This window comes from Typopeltis vanoorti, chromosome 6 (genome assembly GCF_054136105.1).
Source record: "Typopeltis vanoorti isolate ZY-2024b chromosome 6, IOZ_Tvanoo_1.0, whole genome shotgun sequence".
NCBI classification, from domain to species: Eukaryota; Metazoa; Arthropoda; class Arachnida; order Uropygi; family Thelyphonidae; genus Typopeltis; species Typopeltis vanoorti.
In genome coordinates, this window is record NC_143554.1 from 122539164 (window position 1) to 122555003 (window position 15840).

Sequence of the window (15840 nt, forward strand, 5' to 3'; positions counted from 1 at the left end):
AGATAAAGATAGTGATTGATATGATGGGAATAGAACTGGAGGTACTCAAGTTATTGCAAAGTCTTGATGAATACATACAGCATGGGATTAAATAAGATACTAGCACAATATCAAGAGGATGTGTGACAAAATTGACAGTTTATGATCAGATTGTTTAAGTCTCAGCACTGTCAAGATCCAGAATGGGTGACAAGAGGTTAAGATCGTTTCTTATATGAAGAAGAGGAGACAAGACAGAAATAGTAATCTATAGCCTGACCATTATCTATGGAGTGTTAGTGTATGTACTGGAAAATTTGGTTAAGGCTCAAATTCAGAACTGGAGTGGATAGGCATATGGTACTCTGTGGTATTGGTTTCAAAACTTTATTTAACAACAGTCCTTTTGTAATGAAAAGGTTCACTTCTAGAATGCCTTCCCCATCTCTTTCATAAAATAATCTATACACATATTTATTGTAATTCATATTTTATTAGAGGATGCAACACATGAGTAGTGTTTTTTAAAAAAAAATAGGCATATTTCAATGTATTTTATTGTTCTGATAGCATTTAAGTTCATTTGACTATTTAAATATTTAATTTTTTAAATAAATTATTATTATTATTTAACCCTTGCTCTGTGTCCCCCTACCTGAGGGGTGCGGACAGCAAATCTTTATGAAAGGACTGGGAGAGTCTTGTCTTAGTAATTTATTTACTTTCTCTGATGGTGAGATAAGGGAAATGGCTATACCATGATAATTTTGGACTTTACAAAGATATTTAACAGGATACTGCAAGAACCATATTATGTAAACTGAAGCAGAGGGGATTGGGAGGTAGTTCATGAATAAGAGAATGGCTAATAGGTATCAGGGAATTGTATATGTGGTGGATACAGGAAAATGCAGGCAACTAGTGGTGTGATGCAGGACTCTGTTCTTGAACTGCCATTGTTTAATTTGTATATTAATACTCATAAGGAATCATTTGATTGAGAATATCCATTTATTCTTTAATGATGCTGTAACTAATGAAAGATCTTGCAGAAGAATTGACTGATATTGTGGACAGAGAATAGTAGCTGCCAAATTGTGTTGCAGACTGTAAAGCTGTACACTTTGGTTTGAAGAGATTATTACTGAAAATTACATTGATGTTACTGCACTGCAAGAAATTGATGAAGCTAGGGATCTGGAAGTTTCTTCTTCTTTCCCAGATTCCATCAGGAACATTGGGAGTCTGTAATTCAGTTCATCACTATGAATTAATTCAGTTCATAGTGATGGCTTCAGCTTTTGTAATAAAGCTTAACATAGCATTGGTTCTATGGGACTTTTCTATAGTTAGTTATAGCACATCATTTTGTTATAACGGTGTTCACTATAGTGTGCATCTATTATACATGATAGGAGGGGAGATATTTCTGAGCTAGAATATGGTTAGTTAGGATGTGAGGACTAGGTGTTGCGATCTGGTTTTTCAGGTCCTCTTTTATTTTGTCTATCCATCTAATTCTGGGCTGCCCTATGAATCTTTTACCTTCCATCGTTGTATATATAGGGCTTTAGTTGGTAACCTTTCTGCTTCCATTCTGGTCATGTTCTAACCATCCCAGTCTTTTTTCTTGGATTTCTTCTACTATTGTTATCTCTTGTTTTAGTCGTTTCCTTATGTTTTCATTTCTTAGGCTATACAACACAGATACTCCAAGTACTGTACACCCACAGATGCGAGACACTTCTGCGCATGTCAAAAGAAGGAGAAACCATTCCGATAATAGGGTAATCGATCCATATTGTGGGATGAGTTGTTTATTATTACAGGTTGGAAAATTAACTTCTCCTTTATGATCATTGTAGTTTTTAAAGTGGTAACTATTTTACTTGTATAACAGGTGGAAAATTTTACGTATAAAGCATGTGATTTCGAATGTTGGCGACCAATTCCTACATCGCCTTATTTCTTTTTCCCCTTTAACATGAATTGGCTCTTCTTGGCAATCTCCCAACGATGGCTCTCGCTTCTGTGGTTGGACAGTAATCTTCTTACCCAACCCATTTCAGTAGTTAATAATTTTTTTCTCTTCAGTTTTTTGAGATTCCACATTCACTTCCATAGAGAAGTATTGGGAGGACAATTGTCTGATAAATTCTTACTTTCGTTATTTGTTTGATGTCACTTGACTTCTATATTTTATTTAGTCATTCAAAGGTTTGGGACTCTTGACTGATTCGTCTGTTTATATTGTTTATAATTTCACCATTGTACTCAATTACTTCTCTGGGGTAGGTGAAGTTTTCTACCTGCTCTAGATTGTTACTATCAATTTCAGTTTTCAGATTGGGGTTTCTTTTTCCTATTTGCATGATTTTTGTTTTGTCTATATTTAGGTTTAATCCAAATTTTATACATTCTTTATTTATTTTATCAGAAATTCATTGTAGATATTCTGTGCTTGCAAGTAATGCAATGTCATCTGCAAATTTTAAATTTGTTATATTTTTCCCATGTATTTTGATTCCAGAGTTTTCTTTGTTTAAGGCCTTACTAGTTGCTTCTTCCAGTGTAAAATTGAATAGGTCCAGTGACAGATTGCATTCCTGTCTTACTCCACTTGTACTGCACTTTCAGATTTCTTGTATGGATTCTTTATTATTCTTATAGTTTTGTTGGGAATTCCAAATTCTTTCATGGTTTCTCTTCTATGAATCGAATCGAATGCCTGACAAAAGTCTATAACATTTATATAGCAACTTTGGTTGTACTCTAGCTTCTTTTCTATTAACTGTCCTATGGCGAATAATTGGTCAGTTGTGCTTTGTCCTGGTCTGAAACCTGCTTGTTCTTCTCTTAATGCTAGTTCTGTATATGGCTTAATTTGTTTTTGGAGTACTTTAGTAAAAACTTTACTTTGAATACTGAGAAGGCTAATCCCTATGTAATTATTGCATTCTGTTTTGTCTCCTTTTTAGTATATATTAGTTATAACTGATTTGGTCCAATCAGTAGGTATTGCTTCATTTTTGTAGATTCTTTCAAATAATGTTTTTAATGGTTCCAAAAGTTGTTACTTTCCTACTTTTAAGAATTCTGTGTGTATTTGATCAATATCAGGTGCTTTCCTAGTTTTAAGTTTATCTACGCTGTGTGCTATTATTTCTTTGGTAAAGATATTTGTTTCCTCTTCCATTTCATTGGCTGGAATAATGATATCCTGAGAGCTGTTTTTATTATATAAATCTCTAAAGTATTCTTCCCATCTGGCCATTATTTTTGTTTTACTTTCAATTAGTTGTCCATCTTTGTTTTTGATTATTATTATTTTTATTGTTTGTGTTTTACTGATTTGATCTATTTGTTTATATAATTCATGGAGATCTTTTGATATAGTTTCTCTGTCTGCATTTTTCTTCTGACCAGTTATTCAGTTATTTTTTGTTCTCTTTTAACTACTTTTCTAATTTCTCTGGTTATTTTCATACTTTTCCTTTGATTGCTTAATCTTTTTACTTCATTCAAGTTCCAATCCTTTCTTACTTTCTCTTTCTGTGTAAACTGTTGTATTTTCTGCCAATTTTATTATTTTTTCCTTTAATTTGCACCAATGTTCTGCAATGTTTATTTTCTGTTTTGGTAGTTCCTGCAGATTTTTATCTAATTCTAGTTGATATTTTCTTAGAATATTATTGTCTTGTAGTTTATTTACATTCAGCTACCTTTTAATTCTAAAAGTGCTTTCAGATTTTAACATTATTCTTAGGTTTCTGACTCATAGCCTGTAGCAAAGGATTTGCAATTTAGGATACTTGATTTCCATGTTTGGTTTACAATCATATAGTCGATCATATTCTTGATTTAAATTAAAGATAATACCAAGAAATTATATATTTGGTTTAATCCTTTATCCAAGTGTAAGCAAACAAGTTTGCACCTGAAAACTTCCAACAACTTTCTCTAATCCAGAGTATTTTAATAATAAGGTGTGACACCTTTTGGCTACTCATATAGGAAAATATGACTTCTGTATTACTTCAACCTTAGTATCACCTCTTGGTCTGACTCCTACTGATTAGACCTAAATAAAGGTCAAAATCGGTCTGGGTAGTGACCCTTCCCACAATGCAGAGCATTATACATGTCTGCAAGGAGATGTGCTTTGCATTATGGGATACTAAGGCAAGCAATATGAAGTTATTAGCTTTTTTATGCAAGTTTCCCCAGTCCTGAAAATAGTTCAGGTGCAAACTTGTTTGCTTACATTTGGATAAAGGATTAAACCAAGTATATAATTCCTTGATATCTTTAATATATAATATAACCAAGTGGAAAAACTTCCAACAATATTCTTGGTTTGTCTATCTGGTGATATCCATGTCTGTTTCTTTGGGGTTTTGGTTATTTCAAGAGTGTTGTTATTGTTAGTCTATTATTTGAGCAGAAGTTTAGCAGTCTTTTGCCATGTTCATTACTTTCTCCATACCCAAACTGTCTGATTACTCTTGGCAGGTATCCCAGTCTTTGCCTACTTCTGCAATTAAGTGCCCCATTACAATTAAGAGGTCTTGACTTGATGTCTCGTGTACTTCTTTTTGCAGATCTGTATAGAACTCCTCAGTGTCTTCTGATGATGATGTTGAAGTTGGTGGGTATACTTGAATAATAGTCAGTGATCCAATTGATGTTTTAAATCTTGTTTAATTACCTTAGGTGCAATGGGATTGTAAGACAATCGAGAAATTTGAGCCTTTGGTTTTAGTATAAATGCTGCTCCCTCTTGGTGTTTGTTGTCCTCCCTGCCTGAAGTTAAAATTTTTGTACTGTCCATAGTGAAATTCACTGAATAATAGTCAGTGATCCAATTGATGTTTTAAATCTTGTTTAATTACCTTGGTGCAATGGGATTGTAAGAAAATCGAGAAATTTGAGTCTTTGGTTTTAGTATAAATGCTGCTCCCTCTTGGTGTTTGTTGTCCTCCCTGCCTGAAGTTAAAATTTTTGTACTGTCCATAGTGAAATTCTCCTTTTTCACTCCATCTGGTTTTGCAGAGTCCAATCACTTCCCATCTGTAGTTGTCTAATTCATGCAATAGTATTTTCAGTGCTCTTTCCTGGTGAATGGTTCTTATGTTCCATGTTCCTATGCTTGTTATGTTTTTCCTGTCTACTAGGTGATGTTTTGTTCTAGTAACATATTTTTCACCTTCACTATCTTGGTTCCCTTGAGCATGCATCTTTAGGTTGGTTTGAGTTCATTATGTTTCAGTGGTTAAGTTTCGTCAAGTGTCAACCACCACATCTTCACCTGAATTCAGCTGCTCCTCATATGAAGTACAGATGCTGTTGGCAGTTGATTAAATGAATGCAGTCGCTGCTTGAAGTCACCATATCAGCTACCTTCACTTAGTATTGTCTGTGGGTCCACACAGTTTACCGAGGTGTGGCCACTACAGTTTACAGTAGCTTCTAAGAGTAATAAATGATAGTTGGATGTCCAGTGAGAACCAATCCATCTAAACCACAATTATGTGTGACTGTCCAAGTGGAGAGATACTATCTCTCCTTGACACCTCATACACCCCAATTGGTTAGTGGAATGGTTTTTAAAAGGATAACATCACCACCTGTATACAGTAAATTGTTGAACTTGATATCTCTATTCTGCCATGAGATTTCCTTAAGAATATGGTTCACAGTGAAGACAGGGTATGTAAAACTTTGCCATATGCTGAACTCAAGCCATTAGTAATAACAGCAGCAACAATAAACTTCTTAAAAACTACAACAAATTTGTTTGCATTTTTTTTTCCAGTTTGCCCCCCCCCCACACACACACACGGTTATCAGATATCGGAAGAATACTGAATTGGATAAAGGAAATGGCTACATCATGATACTGCTGGATTTTGCAAAGACATTTGACAGTATGTCACATGGAAAAACTATTACATAAATTGAACCAAATGTAATGGCAAATACCTGTTGAATTTCTGCTCAGGACATGGACTGGTTATTACTAAGACAATGTTCCAACATAAAAATGTGCACAAATTCACATGGAGAGAAGAGGCAAGGAATAAGAAAACTCACTGACTATGTTATTGTTGATAGTGATGTTTTCTCCTGGTGCAGGACACTAGAGTTTACAGAGGATTTGAAATTGGAAGTAATGACCATTTAGTCTTGAACAGGATAAAATTGAATTTCATATTGAAAAGAAGAACATGTAAGAAAGTTTTAAAGCGAATAAAAGTTGAGCAGTTCTCAGATGTGAACTGTAGGCTAAAATACACAAACATGATTGAAGAAAAAAATGAAAGAGTTTGAGAACAGCAACCAAACCTTGGAGATTCAGTGGCAAGCCCTGAAGAAAACCCTGATTGATTCAGCCAGAGAGGCATGTGGTGAGGTTGTCTGCAAGGATAAAAAAATCAGAACCCCATGGTGGAAACAGGAAGTTAAAGAGGCAGTGAAAGAAAAGAAGAAAGCATATCAAATGTTCCTGGCAAATGAGTCAGCTTGCGCTCTTAGAGAATATAGAAACATATATAAGAAAGCTAAACACTGTGTAAAACTTGCTAAACAAAAGTTATGGGAGGACTTTTGTAAGAACATAGAAAATAAACATCAAGAAGGTGGAAAGATATTCTGGGGGTTGTTGAAGAAGCTCAGAAATGGAGGAAAGAGTGCTGCAAAAGGAATTAGAGATGATAAAGGTGACATGAAAACAGGAGAAAAAGATATCCTTGAAGTATGAAGTAATTACTTTGAAAAATTGTTAAATGAAACAAGCAGTGATGACAGCACAGTGGTAAAAAACACTGACCAGACATGCAGTCAGGAATACGTATCCATACTTGAAGTAGAAAAAGCCATCAAAAGCCTAAAATGTGAAAAGGCAGCAGGAGTAGATGATATTCGACCAGAAATGCTGAAGTATGGTGGTATAAGAGTCTTACAGTGGCTGCACTGCATAGTTCAGAAAGCCTGGACAGAGGGACGAATTCCCGATGATTGGAGTAGAGCTCTCGTAGTACCCATATATAAAAAGGGAAATAAAACTGAATGTGAGAACTACAGAGGTATTTCCCTACTGAGTGTTCCTGGCAAGATCTATGCAAGTATACTTGAGAAACGGTTGAGAAGGATTGTGGAAGAGAAGCTTGGTGAAGAACAAGCTGGATCCAAGCCAAATAAAGGCTGTTAGGATCAGATTTTCACCTTACGATAGATAGTTGAGAAATCATGGGAATATAACAAAGATCTGTATTTAAGTTTTGTAGATCTTGAAAAGGCATATGACAAGGTGTCAATAGATAAGCTATTCGAAATGCTACAATTATATGGTCTCAATGGGACATTATATATCGAGCAATACTTAGTCTTTATTTGAGTTTAGAGTCAGCAGTTAGAATTGAAGGAAGTACAGGAAGGTGGTTTAATGTTAAATCTGGTGTCAGACAAGGATGTACATTATCCCCTCTGTTATTCATTATCTATATAGATCACATTATGAAGGAAAGTGGTATTGAACCTGATATCAAAATTAGAGATGTTAATGTCAGCTCTTTGCTTTATGCAGATGATGTTATAGTTCTAAATAAATCCGCCACAAGTCTGCATGATTCCCTGGACATAGATATGATATGAAGGTCGGCATTAAAAAGACAATGAAAATAGACATAAACATTGAAAATATCAACTACATTGTGAATGGAGAACTTATAGAACAAGTAAAACATTTCAGCTACTTAGGCACGATTTTTAGTGACGATGGTAAATTAAATATGGAAATAGACAACAGAATCAACAAAGCTGGTATGGTAGGGAGTCAACTGAATAAATTTATATGGAATAAGAGAGAAATGAGTCCAAACACTAAATTAGCTGTATACAAGACAGTCTTCAAGCCAATTTTAACTTATTGATCTGAGAGCTGGGTCAGAAGCAAAACGCTTGACCAAAGACTAGAGATCACAGATATGAGAGTCCTGAGAAAGATTAGGAGGGCATGAACAGATGGCATCAATGGCAATATCATATTAAAAACGAGTATATCAGGAAAGAACTTGACATTGTCAGCATCCAGGAATGCATTAGCAGAGGTAATCTCAGGTGGTATGGTCACTTAAACAGAATGGGAAAGGAAAGATTAGCAAAACAAGTGTTCTCTGCTGGGTTGGCAGGGAAACAACCCAGAGGAAGACCAAGATATAGGTGGATTGATACGGTACAAAGTGCCTTAGACGATAGAAATATAATATCTGATAATGCTGGAGTCTTGACAAGTAAGACTGATTTGGAGGAAAATTGTAGATAGGAAGTTAGTAATGAGGTAATTTTTCATGTAGTACTATCATATCCTGTACACCCCTTGAGGGTGTGTATATATATATATATATATATATATATATATATATATATATATATATATATATATATCAGGAATTTGATGATGATGTGAATGGATATGAGGCTGTGTCATGGATGGGGAAAGTGTGGCTGACAGATGGATATCAGAAGGTGGTGTACGGTGGAGTGGAATCAAGGTGAATGAGTTCAGCTAGTTATGTTGGTTTGAATTCATTCAACTAGGCTTCTGTACTAGGGCCTCTACTCTTTAATTTATATATTAATGATATAGATTTGAGGGAGGGGAGATATTCACTTGTTTGCTGACGATGCAAAACCTGGGAGGAAAATAGTTGATAAAAGTAATATAGACATCTTGCAGAATAACTTAAATAAATTGGCATTTTGGGCAAAGGACAGTAATTGTCAATTTAATATTGTAAAATGTAAGATAATGCACTTTGGAATGAAAGAATTACATGCTTTGTATCACATTGATAGTACTAGATTACAGGAGATTGATGAAGCTAGGGATTTGGGGATGATTTTGTTGAGATTTGAAATTTAGAGGATATATTGCAAGAGTTAGCAAAATATCTCAGAGGTATGCTGAAGAACACATTGACAAGTAAAGATAGAGAGGTTATTATCCCTCTTTATAAGGTTATGATTTGGCCACATGTTGTCTACTATGCACAGATTTGGTCACCAGTATTTCTTAGGGATTGGGAGGTAGTGGAGAGACAAGTGACCAGGTCTGTGGAATGTTCCTTATGAGAATAGATTGAAGGTGTGTGGGTTGCAGAGTATAAGGGTCATGATAAAAACTCGAAAGGGATTAGGTTGACATAAAAGAAATTTTTCAGTACATGAGTAGTAGGATGAGAACAAGGGATCATCCCTGGAAGTTGTGTAAGAGTGTAGTTAGTAAGGATGTGCAGACTAGGTTCTTTCATGGAGAGTGGCGAATGAGTGGAATGGATTGCCAGAGTAGTTGAGTGCTCAAACAGTGAACAGGTTTAAGGAGAAGTGTGGTAGGTATTGCATAAATAATGGTTAGCGTGGGTCTATCTATAGGTATACTTATTTTTCACTCAGTTAGCATCTGCTAAATGCTTTGTCTCTGCATTCAGCAGATTATAAGTATAGCATTGATTTTTGAGCATTGACTTCTTGCAATGATTTCATCTTAGACTGGAATATTTTATGAGTCTTATTTCTATCTGTTTAGCTCATCGTTGTTCTTATTATCAGTCTTCTATTAGGAGATATAAGTTCATCTAGGATGGCAAAAGCATGTTCTCCATAACTTACCCAAATTCCTACTTTTTACCTAACTTATAGCTTATTAATACTATCAAATGTGTGTTGGTGGTCAGTTTATTTATTTATTTTATTTTATTATTATTTTTTTTTTTTTGCACGAGGAAAACTGTGGCACTTGGTGAAAAATCAACTCCCCAGGTTAGATTGCCTATAGTCTGCACAGTAGCACAGTGCCAAGAAGAATCAGTTCATGTTGAAGCGGAGAAAGGAATAAGGTGATGTCCATATTCGTTACCAACACCTGAAATCACATACTTTATACGTACAATTTTCAACGTGTAATAATAAACAACTTGTCCCACAAGACAGATTGATTACCTTAGTACTGGAATGGATTTTCCTTCTTCTGCCATGTGGAGAATTGTCAAGGGGTCTTGCATCTCTGGTTGAACTATAACTTGGTGGTACTAGAGTGAGGAGGGGATCTAAGAGCTATGATGAGTAAATATTAAACAATATTTGCCCATCATTTGAAAAGACCCAAGTTCAATTCCCACCTCGGAGGGGAAGAACCTTTATAAGAGCTTTTCATTCAAGTATATTCATATACAATAGTCAGATTTGTTAGTTAGCTTTGACATTATTTCCCTCTTTACCAACATCTCATTATCTAACACTTAATTTACTATATGATGATTACCCTCCTGATATTGCCAAGATTTTTGAATTTGTTATAGAATCAAGATATTTCAGCTGGAAAAACAAGATCTATAGACAAGTTGAAGGCACTGCCATGGGTAGCCCTCTGTCACCTTCACCTTTGGCAAACTATTTTTTGAACCATCTGGAAGATACCTTGCTCTCATTGGTTTCGTTATGTTGATGTTGTCTTTGCTGTTTGACTTCATTCTGAAAATGAACTTACCACTTTCCTACAACAGATCAGTGGCCTTCACCCACACATTCAGTTCACCATGGAAAAAGAAAAGGCCGGTAGTTTACCATTCTTGGACTTGCTTCTTACACACACAGCCTCCAGTAATTTATCAACCAGTATTTATTGAAAACCTCCTTTACTGGCAGATACATTCATCAAAAGTCTGCTCACCACACCTCTCAAAAAATTGGTGTTATGAAGTCTTGAATTAATAGATCACATAATTGTGTGCTCCTCTCCCTCAAGCTTACAAGAACTTCTCACTATCAAAACATTAATGGAATTTAATGGTTACAACCCTAATCAAATCCAGCAGATAATTTAACTCCTATGTTCCAACATGTCAGGATTCTTCAACAGACCACAGGGTTCCAATCTCTTATATTTCTGGCATCTCTGAACCGATTGGTAGAATTTTGAAGAAGTATTATCTCATTTCCACATATTTTCCTATCGACAAAATTTTCTCATCTTGTCATCTACAAAAGACGAACTGTCACCTCTATCATTAGCTGGCATTTACCAGATACCTTGTGAATGTAATCTAACATACTTTGGGCAGACAGGCCATTCTGTGGGAAAAGAATTAATGAACATCAGTATTATATCTAATACATGAAACCTCAAAAGTCTGGTCTGGCACAACATAGAAGATGAGAAGGTGAGCTTCTCCATAGAAGCAGGTTTAAATATGAACGCCTTTTCAAAGAAAGTTGCGAAGCCCTTTTCCATCGGCCAAATCTGAATCAGAATGATTATCTCTATCTCCCAAAAGTTTGGGAGATTCTTATTTTATGTAACCATCAAAAATAGTTTTTAATAATATTATTTATTAATATTAATTTCTAGCATGCGGCAACAGTTTTTAATTGGTAAACCACCAACTGCTGTATGTACCTTATATTCCCGTTTCTTTGATTTGCTTGTTTCTACACACTGATGATGTACTGTTATTTTCAGTATGAAATATCTGTACTTTCATTTCATTAAAGTTAATTACTGTGGTTATCGTGTAATTTATTGTTTATAGTCATGTCAAATGTACCTTTAAAGATTAGTCTGAGTCAGCTGGTCAATCTCAGTTATTTCAGTGGCCTCCCATGGCATTTTCTTCATCTTTTCTATGAATGACATAAGCAATGGTGGATTTCAGTACACTGAGACAGGTAGCAATGTCATGGACAGAAAGACCACTGATGTGACACCCAACTACTGTGACATGTTGGAAGTCTGTCACTTCAGCTGAATGTGGCATCTTGACATCAAGTACAGTGCAAAACATGTAGCACATCCCATCTTTTATTACCAGACTTCAGGGAGTGTCTGCATAAGTCTGGTATTTCCTCAGACCTCTCATCTGTATTGTTTCTAGACCTCAATCCATGTTGACAAAAGTATTTGGACACCTTACATGCCATGCAAATTTCAGATTCTACCACATGCAAACATTCCTGAATGTTTGCATGTGGTAGAATCTGAAATTTGCATGGCATGTAAGGTGTCCAAATACTTTTGTCAACATGGATTGAGGTCTAGAAACAATACAGATGAGAGGTCTGAGGAAATTGACAGGAATGAATAGATATCACTAGTAGATGAATCATTATTAACTATGGAGATATTAGAAAGGAACATGTTGATTGGATTTTAATGATATAGATGTGAACACAGATTGATAGGAAAATTTTATTGACTTAATTGCTAATATTTCTCTGGTATTCTATCCAGCATCTTCAAAGCACACAAACAAAGTTTGTTACAGTAGCGAGACAACCGCAATCTGGTGTAACAGTGGGACTAGTATGAGTAATTGTAGCGTGCAACACAAAGACTAAAGTCCTAATTAGGCGCCATCTAAATTGGGAAAAAAAAAAAAAAAAAAAACTGGGAGAGACAAAGCAGGTATTAATTTGGTCTTAGGATGACTGTCTCCCAAATCTTTGGTAGATTTATACAGCCATACTTGTTGAGGTTTGGGGTATATTTCAAAGCTTCTGTTGATTTCAGGAACAACCTCTCTGACTTGTAAAAGCTTTTGTGCAGCACTTTTGTTTTTTTTTTCAATTGATCCTATGTGCAGGGGTATCCAAGCATGGTCTGCCAGAGCTGACTTGCCATAGCGAAAGTGCCGGATATATATTTTTTGTGTTCACTGAGATGGATGTCCACATTTCTTCCTGTCTGGCCATAGTAGGCTCAATGACATGAACAGGGCACTTCATAGACTCCTGGATGTGATAAAGGAGAGAATCTGTCCTTAGGTGAACAGATGAGAGTTGCCAATTTCACATAAGTTTTAAATACGGTGCGTAGTTGGTGTTTGTTAAGCACTCTAAATATCTTTTCAGATATCTAGAGTGCTTAGATATCTGGAAGCACTCTTTCAGATGTATTTTCACATCTGAAATGTGCTTTCATTTCTGTTTCATCTGTTAGAACATCTGTTTCATTCTCCTTATTAGTTTTAGATCTTCCCTATTGTCTTGAATATATTTCTTTTGTCTTTAATATATTTTTCCCAATGTTCTAGGATATCTGACTCTTCAAACAGTACAATCTTCTTTTCATTTTTTATACATTTCAGTTTGTTCCATTTCTTCCCTGTGAGTTCTTTTATCTTATATTTTGTGAAATCAAGGCAATTATCTAAGTCTTCAATTCTTGACATCTGCCATTTAACGATGATATCCTTTTCCTAATCATTATAATCTTGTCTCCTTACATTTGAGTTATTTCTTTATCCAGTTTCTTATATTTACTTAGATCATTACCTTTCTTTTCTTTTTTTTAAATCCATAATTTCACCAATCATCCATTCTTTTCTTTTATTTTTTCCTTGTTCTTTAGAAGTATTAAGTCTTTGAATGTTTTTGAGCATCAAAAGACCTAATACTTCTTTTGAGCATCATTACTTCCTTGAAATCATTCCAAGTCTTATTATTAAACCTGCGGCACTGCCCTCATTTTCTAATTCCTCATATCCACTATGAAATAATCCTTTAAATTGATTACTTGTATCTTTATCTTTACAAAGTAAAACTTACCCTAGTGCTAACTATAATCAATTCATAACCTATTTATCATTCCAGTTTAATCTTAAGTTTTTATTTCTATGTTTTGTCAACTTATTTTTGACTATAATAGGTTATGATCTGAATTAGAATCAGCACTAGGATAATATTAACTTGTCTTACTCAGTTTTTAAACTTGTTCTTAATCATAATTATAAAATTTGACTCCTTGTCAGGTTTCCAGGGCCTTTCCGTGTGCATAGTCATCTTGAGTGATGATTGAACCAAGTATTAGTGATTATTAAATCATTTTCCTTACAAAAGTCAATTAGTTTTTCACCTCAATCATTTCTTTCTCCATATCCAGTCCAAAATTTCCCACTATATTTTCATATTTTATGTTTTTACTTGTTTTAATGCTTCCTGCATCTTTTTCATACAACCTTTCAGTTTCATCATCTGGATGGTCTGAAGTTGGAGCATGTATCTGTAATATTCATAAATTCATTATTCTGGCTTTCAACTTAATCATAATTCTGTCTTTGATGGGGCCAGAAGCCATTTAAAGATTTTGAAATAACTGTCCATTAAAATTCCTGTTTCATTTTCATGCTTGCTTCCACCTGTATAAGCTAAAGTATAGGTACCTATAAACTGTCCAGATTCAAAAAGGTTAATGTGCATTTCTCCTATTTCTTGTTTGATATTTTGTAGTCTGCCTTTTTGAAATAAACTTCTTACATTGTATGTTGCTATGTGTAGTTTAGTTTTCTTCATTTTCATAGTAACAGCATCTGATATTGGAGACCCTGAAGGGTTTACTCAATCTCATCATTCTTGTGGCTTACTTCTGGAGCCTCTTCTCTGTAGTTTGAAACAAATAAGGTTGCAGGGAATATAACCTGATTTGTATCTTGCTTTACTTTAAGTGTACTAGTATAGTGCTCTTGGAATAATACGATATATGGTTGGTTCCAGGTCCTTCCATGGAAAATGCATGTATGTGACAAAATTTGTTAGTCTCATATAGCCCTGAGGGAATTTTTGTCCCTTACTACCCTGCCATTTTATTCTTCTGAGGAATTTGTCTGTCTTCCACTGATGTGGTCTTGCCAATTTTTAGATTTAGCTATTTTCAGGGTTCCTTATGGGGGCTTCATGGCTACCATAGTGGCTCAGAGCCCATGAAGTCCTTCCGTACTTTATTGCATAAGACAATCCCATACTCACGTTGCCTGTCCCCCCATGATGTGGACACTAAACTGAACTTGGGGCTGTTCTCTTAAAACTGTGAAATAAAAAATATGCTACCATGTATAGTATTTCTTGAATTTGAAAGTTTAATTAAAAGTTGTGAAGTTTGTGTGTGTAACAGCTCATTTTGTGTTTGGAAGATTTGATTCTTTTATGGATAAGATAAAAAAACTATTCTGATTTAAAATTTTTCATTTTTTGTTGCTAAGTATTTTGATTGTAAAGATATAGTCTGCACATTTATTTCATTGTGAAGATTTCAGGTAAGTGATTATTGTAAGCTAGCATAACATTTTTAAATGCAAACATTAATTTTGCATTTGTACTTTTTCATGAGTTGTTTTGATGCCTTCTGTGTTTAGTTCTTGCCAATCCCTTGTGTTCTATCTTCAGTGTATGGTTTCCTTTGGTATTTTCCAGAATTTCCATTATTTTATTTCCCACACTTCCCTGCAATACATAAACATTGTTCTGTTTGTCACTGTATGATTCTTCCTATTTCTTTTGTTTATCGTAACCTCATCTGCCAGAAAATTCAGTTCGCTATGTGAAGGTTTTGAGCTTTTAAACTGTTGGCATAAGAAGCTTAAAATTGCATTGGTTCTATCATACTTTTCCATGGTTTGTTATAGTGCATTTATTATTTATTATAACACTACTGTTATAATAAATCAAAATATAATTAAATTATTTTTAAGCTTCGTATTATAAGTATATATGTTCACTGTTTAAACAGTACATATAGAAGTCAATTTAATTTTAATGGTAGTTAATGAGATTTGACATCTATTTTAGGTTGCTTCCACAGATGAAAGGGAGGATGAAAGTGTTAATCTTCCTAGCAGCACAGTCACAGGTGATATATTTATTATTTTTTTAACCAATAAAATATTTAAATATTGCATTTATCATAATTGGCACACGAAGGTAAGGTAGATCATGTCTTTGACCTTCATCCTCAACAAGTAGGTTGTAGGTTCAAATTCTGTTGTGGCATAAATGTTTGTGATGTGAGACCACCATCCTACTTACTAGCGG

General features: G+C 34.6%; 1 protein-coding gene across 1 annotated transcript in view; it reads left to right on the forward strand.

Annotated features, from left to right (window-relative positions):
* Positions 1–15840, forward strand: part of LOC150105886 (uncharacterized) — a 138671-nt gene that overhangs the window by 107398 nt on the left and 15433 nt on the right. Inside the window, exon 8 of the mRNA XM_090393656.1 lies at positions 15598–15658. Within this exon, the coding sequence (XP_090249782.1) occupies positions 15598–15658 (61 nt within the window). The remainder of the gene's footprint in view (positions 1–15597; positions 15659–15840) is intronic.